We start from the raw sequence: 20,109 nt of genomic DNA on the forward strand, positions 1-20,109 counted from the left end.
GTTACACTGGGAACATATTTCATATGTAATGCCTTTATGTTGCGAGGGTCCTAAGGACAGAGGGATGTCGCATGCTGTAAAGCCCTGTGAGGCAAATTGTGATTTGTGACATTGGGTTTACAAATAAAATTGATTGAATTGACTGACTGATGTTTCTGGAAATCTTATGAAGAATTTGTAAAAACTAACCTAACTGACACTGAATATTATACCTAGTTATTAACTGCAGTACTGCAATAAATATCTTTTTGTAGCTCTGACTTGCTGAAATGGTGTTTTTTTTTGTTTGTTTTTTTTTTTAAAATATTAACAGTCTGCAATGTCTCTACATGTTTGTTTTTCTTGTCTAACAAGCATTGTTATTATTGTTTACAAAGAAACCCATTGTAGCATCAATACTTGCTGAACAGTAATTAATTACCTGTAACAATAGCCTGAAATTATTTCTCAACCAAGAATAGTGGTGAAGCAAAAACTGTAACTTGCTGGTTGAATAAAAGTGACTTTAAGTCAAAATTTGCCAGGGGTATGAATAATTTTGGGCTTGACTGTATATATATATGAAAACCTTTATCTAATCAGGTAAGTCCCTGAGTACTGAGTACATAAATAGCAACATAAAATAAAACAATCATTTACAAAAAAAAAATGTTAGCTGTGGATCAAATGTATTCATTGCTACAGATTGAAACTATGCAAACAAAAGTTCCTTGGTATTAATCATGAATGGATGTTGGTTATTTAAGTGCAGTAACTGAAAATATGTTTATTAGCTCCATTAACTGATTTCCACTGTGATACTGAACTACATTTTGTATGCAGTGATACTTATCACTGCCAGTGATAACAGCATTTCCTAAATAAAACCACTGCAGGGTGATGGAGTGAGCAGTAAGAGCTGGCATGGCTAAAAAATACATTGGCCGTGTAATAGAAATTCCTGCAGCCAGTTTTACCTTATTCACTTATCAACAGTTGCAAATATGCAAAGAAATACAGTAATGCTCCAAAAAAGGCAAGGAAGAAGAAGACTGAAAGGTAGCATGGATGTAAACAAGACTAGATCAAAACCTAGTATATGACTGGAACGTACAGTACAGGCCAAACGTTTGGACACACCTTCTCATTCAATGCGTTTTCTTTATTTTCATGACTATTTACATTGTAGATTCTCACTGAAGGCATCAAAACTATGAATGAACACATGTGGAGTCATGTACTTAACAAAAAAAGGTGAAATAACTGAAAACATGTTTTATATTCTAGTTTCTTCAAAATAGCCACCCTTTGCTCTGATTACTGCTTTGCACACTCTTGGCATTCTCTCCATGAGCTTCAAGAGGTAGTCACCTGAAATGGTTTCCACTTCACAGGTGTGCCTTATCAGGGTTAATTAGTGGAATTTCTTGCTTTATCAATGGGGTTGGGAACATCAGTTGTGTTGTGCAGAAGTCAGGTTAATACACAGCCGACAGCCCTATTGGACAACTGTTAAAATTCATATTATGGCAAGAACCAATCAGCTAACTAAAGAAAAACGAGTGGCCATCATTACTTTAAGAAATGAAGGTCAGTCAGTCCGGAAAATTGCAAAAACTTTAAATGTGTCCCCAAGTGGAGTCGCAAAACCATCAAGCGCTACAACGAAACTGGCACACATGAGGACCCACCCAGGAAAGGAAGACCAAGAGTCACCTCTGCTTCTGAGGATAAGTTCATCCGAGTCACCAGCCTCAGAAATCGCAAGTTAACAGCAGCTCAGATCAGAGACCAGATGAATGCCACACAGAGTTCTAGCAGCAGACCCATCTCTAGAACAACTGTTAAGAGGAGACTGCGCGAATCAGGCCTTCATGGTCAAATAGCTGCTAGGAAACCACTGCTAAGGAGAGGCAACAAGCAGAAGAGATTTGTTTGGGCCAAGAAACACAAGGAATGGACATTAGACCAGTGGAAATCTGTGCTTCGGTCTGATGAGTCCAAATTTGAGATCTTTGGTTCCAACCGCCGTGTCTTTGTGAGACGCAGAAAAGGTGAACGGATGGATTCCACATGCCTGGTTCCCACTGTGAAGCATGGAGGAGGAGGTGTGATGGTGTGGGGGTGTTTTGCTGGTGACACTGTTGGGGATTTATTCAAAATTGAAGGCACACTGAACCAGCATGGCTACCACAGCATCCTGCAGCAACATGCCATCCCATCCGGTTTGCGTTTAGTTGGACGATCATTTATTTTTCAACAGGACAATGACCCCAAACACACCTCCAGGCTGTGTAAGGGCTATTTGACCAAGAAGGAGAGTGATGGAGTGCTGCGGCAGATGACCTGGCCTCCACAGTCACCGGACCCGAACCCAATCGAGATGGTTTGGGGTGAGCTGGACCGCAGAGTGAAGGCAAAGGGGCCAACAAGTGCTAAACACCTTTGGGAACTCCTTCAAGACTGTTGGAAAACCATTTCAGGTGACTACCTCTTGAAGCTCATGGAGAGAATGCCAAGAGTGTGCAAAGCAGTAATCAGAGCAAAGGGTGGCTATTTTGAAGAAACTAGAATATAAAACATGTTTTCAGTTATTTCACCTTTTTTTGTTAAGTACATAACTCCACATGTGTTCATTTATAGTTTTGATGCCTTCAGTGAGAATCTACAATGTAAATAGTCATGAAAATAAAGAAAACGCATTGAATGAGAAGGTGTGTCCAAACTTTTGGCCTGTACTGTATATGGAACGCTAGAGTGCTTTCAATCTCATGACATCAGCTAATGGGGATCCTAGAAATGAACAAATAAACAAATAAATCTGAAACAGGAAGTGGTGGCATTCACTCAGTCACAGACTTCGCCCCGCCGTTGTGGTCCAGCCCAAAAATTCATGTTAATACATGTTAAAAGAGAAATACAGTACACTTAGACACAGTCACAGAGCAGAAGGGACTTGCTTACTCTGGAGCTGTACCCACTGACTATGTAACACAACCCTTGTTTCTTCAGCACCAGTCTGTGATATATGCACTCATGTGACTGGTAGAGGCTGCCCAGCCATTGGCCACTATCGAAGCCAAGTTTAACCTTTAAATATAGTTTGTATAGGCACCGACTAAACGGCCAAACCGACTAATTAATCGACCTCTAGTTTCAGGTTGCCAGTTCTGGTTGGTGGCACTTTGGTAGTTACAATGTCTTATTTCCATTTCATCTTTACGACGGTGGCAGAATTCCAATCTGACACTGTAACACTCATTATTCAGCATACAGCATAACTCGTAAATTTTAAGGCTTGTGTTTCATACCAACACAGCTCTTCCTAAAACAAACTGAGGAGGTGATCCTCTTTTTCCTCCATCTGAAACTGCCATTTGAAATCACCTGGCTAGTTAGCTAGCTAGCTTGCTAAGTCCATCATGCTTTAATGCCAATCTCACAGTGTTTACTGGAAATGACCTGAGCAAAGTTGTCACTTATCTGGTGATAGCAATGTGCTTTCCTACGCTGTGTAACGATGATGCATTAGGTTGGTAAAATTTACTCACAAAGCACCAAGCTAGTTAGCTAGCTTGCTAATTTCTCTATGCTATCATGCTACACTGGTTAAAGAAAATGAGGGAAAAAAGTAGTACAGGACTGTCAGCCACCACAATCAGATTTGCAAATGTTTTATGAGGAAGGAAATGTACCCAACACTTCCATAAGTAGCCTAGGAGTGAGTCCCAGTGCTGGCATTTCTTAGACTGTACTGCAGCCTCACCTGAGCATGAGATTCATTAGCTGAAGCCCCTCCCCTCTGAGGAAGCGGTCCCGATTGGCTGGCAGCATTAGGCAAGAACACAAAGCATCGAAGAGGTTCTCCATCATCTCCTGCTCCTCGGCTGTGGACGGGTTGTGGCGTTTGAACACCTGAGAGTGAAGTGGGCATTTAGACAGAAATCCCAGGCAGGCGTGTTTGAGAAGGAAATTCTTTAAACCACTGTAACAGCTTGTGGAGTAGTTTATTAGGGTAGTTTGGGAATGTGGGTGATATGAGAAGGAAACATGTACAATAGTCAAAGGCAAGACAAAGTTTTTGACCCCATTTGAATTGTGCCATGAATTACACTCATGGTTACCAGTTTAATAGATCATTTTTCAGGTCCCATGATGGCTCACCAGAAGGGGAGGGACTTCGCATCTCTATTTGATGGGTAACTATTGTCCGCCCACAGTATGTATAGGTGGGGTGATTTGTAAGGCTGGAAATAAAGTAAAACATTTGCTTAGGGTTATACTGGAAGTGATGTGCACCTACAGGTTAGAGCACCAACATACAGTACACTGCTGATGTTAAATCTTGGCTCAGGAGACGCTCATGTTTGAGAATTGACTGAGATTTACTCTTGCGAGGCTGCAATGAATGATGGATAATAAGAAGGGTAGTGGTAAAGCAAACTAAAAATAGAGAGTAAAGCAAAATCTTACAGATAGTTGCTGCAGTAACACATCAATGCCATCCATCTCTCCCAATAGTTCTCTTGTATCTGTGGAAAAAAGAAGAAATGCAGTAGGAGGAAGATGAAGAGATAAAAATGGAGTAACAAGACAACAGGGAGATTAAATTGAGATGGTAGCAAAAAACAGACATTTAGGGAGCGGAAGGGAGGACAGAAAAAAAGGGTTTAAGTGGACAGATGAAGGAAAGCAAAAGAGAAAAGAACAAAGAAAGGGAGGGAATGACTGAAGCGCTACAAAGGCATACAGTGAGCATAAACAGTGACTAACACATTGGCTACAAGGACCTCCAGGGAGAGAAAATGAGGGAAAATGAGGGCACTGAAAAATATTCATCCACACAGGTTATTCCACCTAGGCCTAAGTAGTAAAATGTTTTATAAAACACACAATTCTACTTCTCTGTGGCCCTGAATGGCAGTGAGGGCCACATGTCTTAAATTTAAGGCTGTCAACACCCAGGAATCCTTTACATTGACATCAGCAAATGGCAGACCGTACGCCCATGTCTAGTGACAATATTTTGTGCTTTTACTTTCTATGGGCTAGGGCTGGGCAGATGCCATCATCTAAGGCTGACAGCTGTCAGTCATCAGATTGTGGTGGCCCTGATGGCAGTCACTGGTGCTTCAAAATAGGCTTAGGCAGTAATATGATATACCAGGGTACTGAAAGATCCTGATGGTATGATTTTCAATGCCGTTAAAAATACAGACACTCCTCTTTCCATCAAACTTATTGTATGTGATGCACATCAAGCACCACCAGAGGTCAGTCTTTGGTCTCTACCGGTGGAACAGGCAGCTGGTGGTGGTAGGGACAATGTCACAGGACTGTTAAGAGCTGGCCATCAACAGCAGAGAGAGAGATAGGCTGTGGGGAAAAATGGCATATTTTCATGTCTAACTCAGTGAATTAAGGATTTATTTTGTTCAAACCAGAGTTGGAGATTGTTGGAACAGTCAACTGACTAAGCAGTTGACTAACAAGACTTAATAAACTGTTTTGGTGAGTTTTATTTTGTTTCTGTCTAGTTTGAATAACGTGTGCGTTTCAGTGTTTTAACCAGGCAACTGACCCTTTGCTAAATCCTGTTCCCAGATGCAGACTGACCAATCATAGCGTAGCGTTGGGGCCAGCTCAGATTAGGGTCCGAAAACAACACAGCTGTGCTCCACTGTCTCTCATGCAACCATTTCAGATTTCCTTCAGGCTAGTTTTGTTGATTTCGAGCTAAACATTAAGCCTGGGGCACATGTATTAATGATACTCGCTACCTGGAGACGTTGGAAGGAGATATACATTTCTTCCCTGTTCCAGAACCAAAATCAAACCCTGAAAAGTGTAGGGTTTGCTAGCTAGCTACTGAAGGTTTAGCCTACTGAATATATACACATGCAGCATCTGCTTTTTAATGATTACAACACTGCAAAAAGACCTACCCTGCTGTACAAGAACCAGTTAAGGGAAGCAGGGAAACTTTGCAGATATCCAACCAGCTGTGTGTCATCACAGTGTGTGCAGATGAACATTGTTTGGCTTCTCCCAGAGCTCCGTGCATGTCTGGCATCAGAGGTCCAAGTGCTGGCGGCAGCATGGGGGTAGCCAGATACCTTAATCTGCACACACTGCGATGCCACACAGCTAGTTCAATATTGGCATTGTTTCCCTTTATATTCATTGTCTTCTGTGTCGATCAGCAGTGATGGGGTGGTTCACTTTTACACTGTGATCTGTAGCCTATAGTTTGGCTTTAGCTTCAAACTATGTCTTTTTAACCTGTTGTTGCTGCTGAGTGAGTCTGACATCCTAGATATATCCTTCAAACACACATTTTAGACCCTTCTGTCGGGCAGTAGCTCAGTCCATAGGGACTTGGGTTGGGAACCGGAGGGTCGCCGGTTCGAGTCCCCGTCCGGACCAAAATATGGAGCGTGGGCTGGTGGCTGGAGAGCTGCCGAAGTGCCCTTGAGCAAGGCTTGAGCATGGGGCTTAGCGAGGAGTCAATTAAGCTGTGGTAAGTCTTAGTCTTTTTGTTTAGTTTCTGTTTAGGTATAAGAACTTGGAGCTTGGGGAAAGTAGAGAACATGCCAGGTGTCATGTGGAAATGGGGAGGGATACCACTGCACACTAACACCAAATAACTTACACCCCACTGAGATTTCACGAGGGTATGAAAAAAAAGATACCACTCAAGCCGTCTTAAAGGGATAGTGCACCTTAAAATGAAAATTCAGCCATTATCTACTCACCCATATGCCGACGGAGGTCCTGGTGAAGTTTTAGAGTCCTCACATCCCTTGCAGAGATCGGCGGGGGGAGCGGCCAGCACACCTAATGGCATACGCCGCCCCAGACTAACGTCCAAGAACACAAAATTGAATCCACAAAGTATCTCCATATTGCTCATCCATAGTGATCCAAGTGAGCTGCAGCCCCGACATAAAAAGTTGTTTTGAAAAACAACCCGAAAAAAAAAGAACTCTGTTTTTAGCCTCACTGTAGCCTGTAGCTCTGACTGCTTCTCTGTGCTCGGCACTCACGTGTGCGCGCCTGCGCGAGACCAGCGAAAGCATGAGCTTTGCTCACCCTTGTTTACATCACGTGACACGTGCACCGCACGGGGAGACAACAATAACCACAGTAGCTAAAAGATAATTTGCACTACGGTCTTTTAGCAAAGGACAGCCCAACATGTCTGAAGACTCTGAAGTTGAGGAGGAACAGCATTTCTTTGTTGAGCCGTATTTGTTTGAGCCTGAGTATACGGACAGAACTCAGGCTACTGGACGAAGCAGCCGCCTCAGCTCATGAGCCTAACCCTCAGCCAGTCACAGAATACCGGAGTCGAGCACTGGAAACCCGGTGGTGTCGTTGTTTCAAATGCAAAGCAATGCCAACAGATGAGGAAAGTCTTTGCTGATCAGACATCGAATTGGCGATGCCTGCACTTGAGAATCTGGACATCAGTACTGACGAGACTGCTGCTGTTCGGAGATCACCGATCACCCTGAGCGCGCACACGTGAGCACGGAGCACAGAGAAGCAGTCAGAGCTACAGGCTACAGTGAGGCTAAAAACAGAGTTCATATGACGTTTTTTGAAATAACTTTTTATGTCGGGGCTTCAGGACACTTGGATCACTACAGATGAGCAGTATGGAGATACTTTGTGGATTCAATTTTGTGTTCTTAGACGTTAGTCTGGGGCGGCGTATGCCATTAGGTGAGCTGGCCTCTGCCCCCGCCGATCTCCGCAAGGGATGTGAGGACTCTAAAACTTCACCAGGGCCTCCATCGGCATATGGGTGAGTAGATAATGGCTGAATTTTCATTTTTGGGTGCACTATCCCTTTAAGAGGTAACAATTCTGATTCATTTACAAGAATCAAAGTAATTCCCTTTATAGTAACCAACTTTGTTGCTGCAATCATTACAATTTACTGCTGTCACTGATCAATATCTGCTGGGTGGATGAATCTCATCATCCACTGAGATGTTTCACTGTGGACATTGCCCAACCCTACTCTGTGCAGAGAAGTGCTCGTCATTAACAGCAGAATTTGATTTGAAAAATACAGTGAAGCTACAGAGATAATTAATTAGCGGAGATGAGATGCTTTTCTCATTCACAGCAGCTAGTATTTACACATGTATAAAGTCAGAGTGAGGTTTTAAAATTTGACAGCAGGAAGTGCTAATTACATTCAAAGTAGCACATCAAGGTTTTTTTCCTAAATGTAATTTTCTTTGTAGCCATGTGATTTTTCTTATTGTTACTTCAAGGTACTGTCAACGTTATTCATTGGAGCACGTTTCCTTTATGAAAAATAACATTTTTGTTAAGTTTGACTTTGTATTAGAAAGAGCAGCAGGGAGAGGATTACTAAAGGCAGCACTGGTGAAGGCGAGGAGAAGGAGTGTAAAATGAGACACGACTCCCACTGAATATCAATATGGCTTGTACCATTAATGAGAACCTATCCAAGGACCTGATAGTCCTGTGGCTATCTGAAGCTTTACAAGGTTTTAGTGAGGAAGGGAAAGGATGGAGAAGAAGGCAAATAAACAAGGAGAGAGGAAGAAAAGAAGCCAGACAGGGAGACTGAAAAAAGGTGTGGGAGAAAGAGGAATGGAAACATCAAAGGTAACAGGAAATCAAAGAGTGATGGAAGAAAATGACAGAACCAAAGGAAAACAAGAAAAGAAAAGAGGGAAGGAAGGACAAAGGAAATGAATGAAAGGGCAATGTAAATATGAGACATTGCTAGGAGTGGTAATAGAAAGAGAAAGATCGAAAGGACACAAAAAGGAAAGAGAAAAGAAGGGAAAAACAGAAAGAGGAGAGGCTGAAAGAGAATAAGAATAATCCAAGATGGGCAGTAAAAGAGAAAAGGATGCAAAGCCAAAGCAAGGAGTGGGATGAAATTACCAGAACAGATGAAATGAAGAAACAAAGAAAAAATATAGAGGAAAAGGGGAAAAAGGGACAGTGCATTTTCTCTCTGTTTTAGAAAGCTGAGAGGTGACAGAAAAGTGGAAGATAAACAGACATCATTTGAAAGCCATACACCATTTAGTGAGACGCACTTACTGTCATTGTTTTGTAGCAAGATGGCCAGGATTTCACTGCAGTACAGCTTGTTAGCATCAAAAGGCATCTTTGCCTGAGAAGGAGAGGGGAGAGGCCAAATTCCAATTACCACTCATCTAAATAAACCCTGTTCTCCAGAGTCTACACAATTAGAAAATCACCCTGTATTCTACAACAAAATGGGTTTTTTTCCACCTTTTTTTTCCTGAGATCCTGCCTCATGAATTGTTTATGGTAGCAGTATACAGCAACTTTAGGGGCCCTATTCAAACACTCTATAGCATCTGGTCTGAAGTGCATGGCACAGGTGCATTTTGGCCATGTCCACCTTCACTTTTGCTATTCAAACAGTGCATAGTCTGCGTGAAAAGTGGGTGCAAGGGAAAAGGGGGTTGTATTTAGTCCCTTAATTAATCATATGTGGGTATTGGGTATAACATAAATTCAACCAATTAGACTGTCATCATCCATTCTCTTTAAAAGACAGGTGCCCCCGCAGATGGCACACTGCTATTTACATGGCACATTCGGCAAATTGGAGAAGCACCTCTGCTGAGAGTAATGCAGTAGGAGGAGCACTGATGTCACTGCAGCAAAAAGCGTGGGACATTTGAGCAGTAAAACTAAAAATTGCAGTAATAAACATGACAGAGGAAAATTAACTAAATTTTTAGCTTCTCAAATAATCAATAAAGTTAAGCTGCTCCACGTAGGAAAACGCGCAGAGCATCACTCTTAATGTGGAGATGAACAGAAGCTCTGTCGTTATCTCTGCTACATTCACATTCCTCATTAACGATGTATTATTTCACCTACACAGAGCCCATGCAAGTGTGTAACAAGCAGAGTGTAGGCACATTGCAAACCTGTCTATATAGGCGCATCTCACTATCTGCTTTATGCACCCTATGAATAGCAGGAAAAATGCTGTGCCATTGAGGCCCTGTTTAGACGACAACGGTTTCTCTAAAAAGGGAAAAGTCTGTCCTTTGCGTTTATATGACGACGTTATTAAAACGATCCCTGTTCACACAGAGCCGCAAAATCTACTGGAAACGCTGTAGTATGCACACCAGGCCAATGGGTGGCAGTGTAAATTTGCAAAGCAACACCACGGCATGACGCCATGTGCCTGCGCTGAAGCGCCTTCCTCTACGACGCCGTGATTACAAACCCAAACAAAAAAGACACAATGGCGAAAGCATGCACAGATAACTTTGTCTGGATGGACGATGAGGTGGAGTTGCTACAGTAACAGATCTACACTTCACTTCAAATCAACAGGGTGAGCAGCACAAACAGAGCTTGGCATTGTTGTTGTGAAGGTCGGCATGCCTAGTGACTGGAACCGTAATACGCATGTGCGAAAAGTCCCCGTTTTCAGAGGAACTGCATATTGCAAGTTTACATGACAACGGAGATGCTGCAATTTCCAAAAAGTTGCACTCTGGAAACCGTTTTCAAAATGTTGCGTTTTCAGGCACACAAAACGCCACTGTCGTGTAAACGATCGGCCAAAATGCAACTAAAGTTTACCGTTTTCAGTTGAAATCGTTGTCGTATAAACAGGGCCTAACTTTCAGTGTCAATGGTGCAATCGCTTTCTGCTGACTCAAAACAGCAATACACCAACAATATCCCTGACCACACCTTATTTCAAAACCTATGGGCACACAGATAGGCATAGGCAGGTATATTTGCTCCTCACAGGTCTGCGCTGCCTGTAAAAAAAATGACAACAGTGCTGGTCTGAAACTAGCAATGACAGTGGTGCTGCACTGTGCGCCACTTTGAGCTGGGTGTAATATAGGGCCCACTATCTTTTAAATGCCGGATAAAATGGTTTACATTACAGGTTATCTGAACATGCATTTCATTGCATGCACATAAGCAAATTTATTTTAAAACTAAAACTACTTCAACCTTCAGTCAAAAGAACATTTTCTTAATTAACCTGTTTTCGAGGACTCTAACTTAATACTACATGCAATCAGTTGTGGAACAGACCATTTTGGAGTAAAGCTGAAGAAAATAGCAAGGGCTGTAACTACCAATTATTTCCTTTATTGGTTAGTCTAGGCATCCTTTGATATGAAAAACACTTGTAATGGCCATCATAAATTCCTACAATCCACGGTGATGTCAGGAAATCATAATTTTTCTGAACAACAGGCCAAAACATAAAAATTTTCAATGTAGTATAGTGTTACGAAAAGGAAAAACATCAACTTTTCTCAATTTAAAAGTTTAAACAAGAGCATATTTGAATTTTGTACTTAAACAACTCTAAATGATTAATCAATTCTAAACAGTTGCAGATTAATCCATCAATTAACTAATTGTAGCTCTAAAAATTACTCAAGCCAATGCTCTGACACATTCTTACCTTGATTCTCTTGAGCAGCCACTGCATGAGTCCCTGTTGAGCTGCCTCGGTGCACAGGCCTGGTCTGAACTCTGCCATATTTTCTATGATCGCTGAGGAGGACAAAACATCAAAAATCAAGATTAACCTGCAAGTTTGGTGTCTGCCCTGCTAAAGTATCCTTGAGCAAGTCACTATAAACTTAAAAGCTCCATGGCCACCACTTTTGCTGACACCTAGAATTTCCTGACAGAAACCAAATAAGTTGGGATAGACCAATCTGAATTGGTGGGTCGATGTCAGTACAGATACTGATCTCATTTAGTGGACAGGGTATCGGCAAGTTACGACTAATCCCCATTAAACACGTACAAATCCTTTCTAAATGTCATTGTGAAATTCAGTGTTTGCCCTATCTAGGAAAAACTGAACACTGATATGGGATCAGTGTCAGCATACACCATCAGTTAGGATCTTGGACAGAAAATGTTGGCTTCATGCATCCATACAAATAAATATCAAACACTACTTATTATGTGTCAGATTGACAAACTGTACATTTGTCTCAGGCTGTCAAAGATGCTAAACTCAAACACAGGTGGTTGGATGTAAGGGAATTTTCAGCATGAGTTAAAGTGATCCACAACAACCCAAACATGAGACTAATCAAAGATACATTTTTAAGGACTGTCCACACCAAGAATGAGAACAACAACTAAAAATACATAGTTTTATAAATTGCTCTAACTCAAGTCAATGGAGGAGTCCACACCACAACTAAAACGACAACAGCAGTGGCAAATTATATTGTTGGTATCCCTTTCAAACAACAGCCAATCAAAATCTATCATAAATTACTGGCTGTTACCACAGACAGGTAAAAGAAAACTGTCCTGATAAAGATACTATCAAGAATGATATCTGGGATACAATAGGGTTCATCTTTAGAAGACAATTACGAATAGTTAACGCCATTATCGGAACCCATCGGCTGTATTCGGCGTCTGACTTCGGGCAGCCAGCGATACAGCCTCTGGGCCGCCGACCCCCGATTTTTGGCATTCCTGTTTGATTAGGTGAATTTCCGTTTCTGACTTCCGTTTATATATAAGGAAATATGCTGAACCACTGCGATGGATGCAGAGTTTGCAGTGACGCCAATTATGTTCCGCCTCGTTAGTTCACTGCACGGACCGTTCAACCTGGCAACAACTGCAGCCAGCTCAAACGTGATTGATCAATATCACGCGGACTACAAACAGCCTACAACCGGAAACCAGGGCTCTTCCACTCTTCTTCCGGAGGCAAGATCTCCGGGGTTTGCCTACAGACTCTACATTCACTGAATGTAGAGTCTGTATATAGAGACTAAGTTAACGCTAGCTCCAGCATACATGGGGTGGTTTGCAGCTGCTTGTGAAGTGGTCAGGATAACAGTCAGCATCTCCAAGTCTGAGGCCATGGTTCTCAGTCAGAAAACGGTGGATTGCTCCCTCTGGGTTAGAAGCAAGGTACTGCCCCAAGCGAAGAACTTCAAATATCTCAGGGCCTTGTCCACGAGTGATGGTAAAATAAAGTGTGAGATGGACAAGCAGTCTGGCACGGCATCGCAAGTGATGTGGTGGTTGTGCCGGACTGTCATGGTGAAGAAGGAGCTGAGCAAAAAGGCAAAGCGCCCAATTTACCGGTCCATCTACGTTCTAACCTTCACCTACGGTCATGAGCTTTGGGTACTGACCGAAACAATGAGATCGCAGATGCAAGCGGTTGAAATCAGCTTCCTCCATAGGGTGTCTGGGCTTAGCCATAGAGATAGGGTGAGGAGCTCAGACATCCAGCGGGAGCTCAAAGTAGAGCCACTGCTCCTTCAAGGTGAAAGGGGCCAGTTGAGGTGGTTTGGGCATGCTTGTAGCTTGCACGTCATCTACAGAAGCCCATGTCACAGTGTCCAGCGCTACTATAAACAAAGCTTCAGACTTGTTTTCTCTGTGCTGGTGCATCTGCCTCAATACATGCTGCAACTTCAGTACAGTCTTTAATCAAAGTCCTCTAACTATCACAAGTTAACATACAGATGGTATGCAAACACACTTTGAAGCAGAACTGTGAAATACAAGTCATCTTTTTATAGAGGGTTCATCTGGGTTCTGTCCCAGCTACTTCTAATATTATCTATCTTTATTAGAAAGCTGTCTCTGCCACATGATATCTCTATCAGAGCAGACTGCAGCAGAAGGGGACAGAGAGAGAGAAAGAGATTGTGGGGTGGTGATGAAAGGAGGGAGAAGAGGAAAACTACGGGGATGGAGGGGAGGGAAATAAATTGAGAGGAAACGCAGAAGGGAGGCAAAAGGGTGGGAAGCCAAAGTCAAAGATGAGGGATGGGAAGCTGAGGGAATGAGGGACATGAGGAGAGAGGGAGTGAGGGAATGTAACAACATCACAACAAACATACACAGAGTTTGGAGAGAAGACAAAACAAATAAGACAGAAAACGAGCAACATCTGGAGAGAGGGGCAGCAGATGATAGAGAAATGTTGAGTGAAAGAGAAATGTTGGGAGAAAGAAACAGAAGAGGGGATGGAGAGGGAGGGCGCTGAGGGAGAGAGAGGAAGGGCCTTTATCAGTGATTCAAACAGAGCAGACAGACAGCATCCTGGTGGACAGCAGGCTCAGAGCAGAGAGCAGCCAAGGCAGACAAAAGGCTTATTCAAGCTTGGAGAGCTCCCTTGATAACACACACACCCACACACACACACACGCACACACTTGAATAGAAGATCTGCACAAGCACTGCTCCCTCGATATAACCCACACTTGCACAAAGAGCCAAATACACACACCTAAACAGCCCTCCTGACACTCGGCCTCAATCTGGCAACAAAGAAAAAAATCATCTCAGTAGACTCATTCAACACAAAAAGAGCTGAGAGGCAGAAAAGTCTGATTCATGGGAGGCTAAATACAGAGAGCATGACTTCTCAAACTATCCGCTGGCCCGTGCCCTCTCCTAGCCCTCATGTCTACATTTAAAGCTGTTAAATCTATCCCACAAACACGTGATTCTGACTCTCCATAACTAAGAGGCCACGCCTCAGATTTAAAAAACAGTGTTTAAAAGTGCTTCCTCTTTGCTAAAACATTTAAATGAGAGTCTGACGGCTTCCTTTCGCTGTCACTGGAAAAAGTCTAGGACACTTGGCAGCAGGGGGACTCACTGTTAAAGCTTAAAGAATACAAATAAAGTTAGTCTACGCCCTCTGTGTAATGTCAAATCTAGGTCCAGGAGGACTAGCTGTCACTGTACTGCCCAGAGCTCTAACACTGGCTCATACACACCTTAAAGGCATAGCTCCCTCCGGAAAGGCTTGTCATGTTTCTGCACTAAACATGACAAGGATGATCAATTATTCTTGCTCTGAATATTCAAATGCTACTGAGCTGCTATCTTTATCCAAGCCTGTTTTTTTTATCATGTGCAGTATAGAAGCAGCAAAGAGTCTGTGGCACCTACAGTGTGCAGTGAAATTTGTCCCAGATTTCTTCCAGATATTTGTCCCACATGTTTTGAATATAAATGAATGCACTGAAAGCACCTTCCAGTCTAGTTATTTTGTGGATATACTGCTCATAAGAACATGGCCTGATGTTATGCTGAGATGTATGCATGAGTAGATTGGTTAATGACATGTTTGTCCTATTGACCTTGCGCATTTTAGCAACATGGAAGTGCTCAGACACTGTTGATCCTGTCTATATCAGAAGTTTCACATTATGTTGGTTAACATCTGCTGCTTGTGGTCAACTTTTGTTAGCATTTTAGCATATTTCTAACAGTTTTATAATATAAAGTACACAAACAAACACTGAGATACTTCTTGTTTTGTTACTTAACAAAAGGACAGCAACAGTCTTTGTAAGCAAAACAGCTCCATATTTCATTCCTGGAACCTGCTTTGTTGGCAGTTTAATTAGTCTAGGATTCAGTTCAAAACATGATGAATGTTTGAACGCAGTATGCCAAGCTTTCAGCTGTTTGATTCAGATGAATTTTGCGTACACTGGGCAGGTGACAGTGGATGATTGTAGCTCTGTCTGTCCTTTAACAATTTCAGTAAATTCATCTATGCCAGCGAACAAAACTGTGGTTGCCGGGTTCCAGGTTGGCCTAAAAAAAATAAAACATCATCCCTGCAGCACTCTATACAGCAATGAAGTTTTTGGGGAATCAAATTTTAACTACATAAGATTTTTGTTAATGTTGATGACAGTTTGCTTCAGGACAAACAGTGACAGAAACGTCACTGTTAAGGACTTCGTATACGTCTCCTTACCCAGTGTGTTATAGATGCCATCAGCCTCCTCCTTCACCTGCTCATCCAGCCGCTCCATATTCTGCACCAGCAAAGCCACCACCTGGCCCTCCAACTGCAGACACAGAAAGATCGAGCTCAAGTCTTATACGTAAGTGCTATAAAATCTTGCCAGAGTTTTCCCGACATGATTTTCATTTCACAAAAAGAATAACGTTTATTGATCAGTGGGCAACTACGACCGCTTTCCACCTTCATTAAATTACATTTTACACTTATTCTACGCTGGTTCTGTTTCGCTGGATGCTACAATGTGTATTAGATCATTTCTGGGTGTAAGGCTCGTTGCCTTACAGAGATTATACAACTAAAGGAACATTAGACTTGACCTTGCTAATGATAACTCATGTCATCATTAAAATATGTCAGCAACCAACCCTATCTGTTCTTTTCCAAATCTCTTTAATGTTACCACAGACACGAGGACAAAGCACACCTGGCTGACATCGTTGATCTGACATTAATTCTCTTGGTAAATGGTAAATGGACCTGCACTTATATCAGGGGCCGACATTAAGGTTTTTTCCTACTTGTCCTGCCGGGCAAGTACTTCTCAAATCTACTTGCCCCATCTAAATTCTTACTTGCCCTGCTTAAGAGGTTCTTTTTCTGGCTGTGTGGTGCATATTTTCGCTCATTTCGCAACATTCCAACTCTTCTCCGTGAGACAGTGAGCCTGGCGGGCTCATGGGCTCTCGGCTCAGTTGGAGTTGGAGCGTTAGAGTGGCAGCCAAGTAGTGCTAACGCTAACAGGAAAGCAGGGTTTTAGGTTTTAGGTTTTATTTCCTCGCCCCTGTGGTGAGTGAATCTGCTTGCAGTGAAAGCAGGGCTAACCGGTGTTTCCTCCTCATGCTCCACTTCACTCAGCTGCCAACACAGTCAGTTAGCCTCCACTAGCTCTCTGTTTGAATCCAACCGGAGCACCGAGCCCCTGGGTGTTGGAGAGCAGAGGTAGAGGGAGGTGTGGCTCATGACACACTTTGTTTTGCTCTACAGGCAGTGCACAACAGCGAACCTAGCAGTGAAACGATTTCACTTATTGTCCCTTTAATTATATAATTATTTATATGTCTCTATGTATATTTTTACATAAATCCCCAATATTTTATCTGACTTTAAAAAAAATCCTCTTCCTTCATTTAATTTGACAATGTTTATTGTATCATATGTATTAATTCTCTACAGGATCTTGTATGTTCTTTAATGTGCGCTCAATTTATTAGAAGAAAAAAAAACATTTTGGTGAACCCTGCAGCAAAGTGAACCCTCTTCCTCAGAGAGGATCTTTGCCTCCCAGTTTGTTCCTGGCGGCAGAGCAGAGTGAACAGTCTTCCTTCTCAGAGGATCTTTGTCCCATGAGAGCAGGCAGTGTAAACAACTTTCGCTGGTGATTTGACAGTCACTAGAAGCACATTATGACCCTTTGTAAAAGTTTCTGTGTGGTACCTGTGTTGTACATGAGCTAACGTTAGCGGCTAAGGACTGAGAGGCTGTCTGGTATATGTGTGTCTGTCTGTCTGAGGAGTGTCAGTACCTTAACTTGTTAGCCGTAGCCTTGCTGTTTGTCATGTTAATGTTAAAAAAAAACAGGACATGCTACACTGGCCGTATGGGTAGGAGGGGGATTACAGCACTGGCCGTTTGGCCGTGGTATAATTCCTGCCCTGCGATTAGAAATAAACAAAAAACAAACAAACAAAAAAAATCCGAGTCAGTGCTGCTTGCCCGATCGGGCATGTCTGCGCAGGGTCTGCTGGCCCGCCGGCTATTTTTACTTGCCCTGGGCATTCGGGCAACCATTAATGTCAGACCCTGTATATTGTGCCTTTCTAGTCATCCAACCACTCAAAGCTCTTTTAACACTACGAGTCACATTCACCCATTCACACACAGATTCATACACTGGTGGCTGAGGCTACCATATTAGGTGCCATCTGCTACTCAGTTTTTAACACACTCACACACCGATGGAACAGCCATCAGGAGCAATTTGGCGTTCAGTGTTTTGCTCAAGGATACTTCCGACACGCAGACAAGTGGACTGCGATTAGTGGACGACCTGCTCTACCTCCTGAGCCACAGCTACCTCTTACGCCCCTTGGTGTGGCGATATATTGGCTAGCTAGTTAGCCATTATTTTGGGAACATTAGCTAACTTAGGATGTGAATATATACAATTTATTATGTCCATGACACCACTATGTTGTGACACCAATGTAATGAGTGTTGCTTTTACCGGTTTCCCACTGACATTTTTTAACCACCTTCAAACTTTGGTTTTCTTTGCAACATAGACAAGCCTGGCTCATAGCACATGGAAGCATAACTGGAAAGGGGAAAGCTGACCATGGTTCTGCTGAAGCTTGTTCAACTGTTACTGAAGCAGAGAGCAAAAAAAGGTGACTAATGAAAGGCTAATTGCATTTTCAATCCACAACTACAACGGTGGAAATATGTAAGTGGTGCAGCGGTTCCAAACCAGTGAGGGAGCAGCCACTAGCCAGTTAGCAAGCTCAACTACTAGCAAGAAAGCAACAACAAAGCATGTTTGACACTTGTGAAAGGAGTCAAGACGAGACCAAGTGCCTGTATTCAATTTGGTGAGACAAATGTTGGGCTGTTTTGCCAGCAAGCTGCAAGCGTTTAGACACACAGAGCCGGATTGGTGAGTTGATATGAGGTGCCCAATTTTCCGCCTCGTAGGGTAGACGTATTGGCAGAACCTTTTTGGTTTAAGGTTTAACGAGGCGGCCTTCTGCCATGGGAGGGGCTGTTGAAGACTTGTGGGAGGAGCTGTTGATGACACCGCATGTGCAACCCAGTGGCGGTGGATAAATAGGAAACAGCTGATAGCAGGAATTGGTGAGCAGCTAGTAGCAAGAGGGAAACGCAAACCTGACAGACACTGTAAAGATGAGAAACTGGGGAGACAAAGGAATTGCGCACCCTCCTTGTCCTCGCAAATGAAGAGGCCATTAACAATCAAATGATGGGAACGACTTACGAGAGAATCGCCGAAGGACTGACCACCCACGGCTTCCCTCGGAGCAAGGCTGCTTACGTCACACGCTGAGCTACACGTTTTGTTACTTGCTCACGCCCCCCATTGCCCCCAAAAAGGCACATTCTGTATAAACAAACGTAGGCAGGCGGCATTTTGCAGCACTCCCTGATTTTGTTTTTATGCTGCCAATGCTGAATGAAGACTGATTGGGCTTTCCTGCAAATTTGCACAATTCCTGTTTAAAAAGGGCTTAAAGTACACAACATAAATTGGCAATTCATTTCACAACAAATTTTTTGCTTTTGTTTTTTTGGACCTGCATAAATGGGAGATTTGACGTTTGGTTGTTTGAGCTAGACAGAGCGACGGAATCTTTATGTGGACACTGGAGACACATATAAATACTAGGGGTGCAACAATACACGTATTCGTATTGAACCGTTCGATACAATGGTCTCGGTTCGGTAGGCACTATGAAACGAACAATACGCAATTTTATTTATTTATTTTATCAACTTCTGACGATGCGCTCTATGCTGAAAGCTCAGTGGATCTGCGCTCGAGCGCAGATCTGCGCTCGAGCGCAGATCCACTAAGCTGCGCCTCTCACATTCATTCAGACCAAAACAAGCTGCTGAGACAGAAGCTACATGCGAAGCTAGCTCGTTGCAACATGGCTAATGCCTCAAATATACCTGAAATCGAAGATCCTCCACCATCCTTCAGATCTGGCGTGTGGAATTACTTTGGTTTTCGTGTTAAGTATGACCCTGATGGCAAGCGTGTCGTGGACAAAAATACAACGGTATGTCGTAAGTGTCACACAACGATAAACTACAACAGTGGAAATACAATAAACATGACAACACATTTGCGCCGACATCACTCCGATGCGAAAATAGGTGGAACCAAACAAAAACAAGGAGCGACAACAACACACAGGCTACAAACTTTACCCGGGGCATTTAGAGAGCCATTAGCACATGATTCAAAGAAGGCAAAAGAAATCGACTGGGCGATTGCTACTTTTATTGCTGTCGACATGCAACCCTTTTCTGTTGTGGAAAACGCCGGGTTTCAGGACATGCTGCGGACACTTGAGCCCCGTTACAAGATTCCTTCACGAACCTATTTCACCGATACCGTAGTTCCTGCTTTGTACAACAAGACAAAAGCCCAATTTGAGACAGCAGTGTCCGTAGCACCCGCTGTTGCTCTGACCTCAGACGGCTGGACGTCAAGAGCTACACAGAGCTACCTGACTGTTACGGCACATAGGGAGCTATTTCTT

At 42.9% G+C, this 20,109-nt stretch overlaps 1 protein-coding gene across 1 annotated transcript in view; it reads right to left on the reverse strand.

Moving 5' to 3' along the window:
• Window positions 1–20,109, reverse strand: part of ctnnbl1 (catenin, beta like 1) — a 105,419-nt gene that overhangs the window by 65,674 nt on the left and 19,636 nt on the right. The window contains exons 6-10 of the mRNA XM_049581821.1: window positions 15,776–15,869; window positions 11,462–11,553; window positions 9,076–9,148; window positions 4,453–4,511; window positions 3,746–3,894 (exon numbers count right to left, since the gene is read on the reverse strand). Coding sequence (XP_049437778.1) covers window positions 3,746–3,894; window positions 4,453–4,511; window positions 9,076–9,148; window positions 11,462–11,553; window positions 15,776–15,869 — 467 coding nt within the window. The remainder of the gene's footprint in view (window positions 1–3,745; window positions 3,895–4,452; window positions 4,512–9,075; window positions 9,149–11,461; window positions 11,554–15,775; window positions 15,870–20,109) is intronic.

The sequence above is a fragment of the Epinephelus fuscoguttatus genome, linkage group LG7, assembly GCF_011397635.1.
Source record: "Epinephelus fuscoguttatus linkage group LG7, E.fuscoguttatus.final_Chr_v1".
Lineage (NCBI taxonomy): Eukaryota > Metazoa > Chordata > Actinopteri > Perciformes > Serranidae > Epinephelus > Epinephelus fuscoguttatus.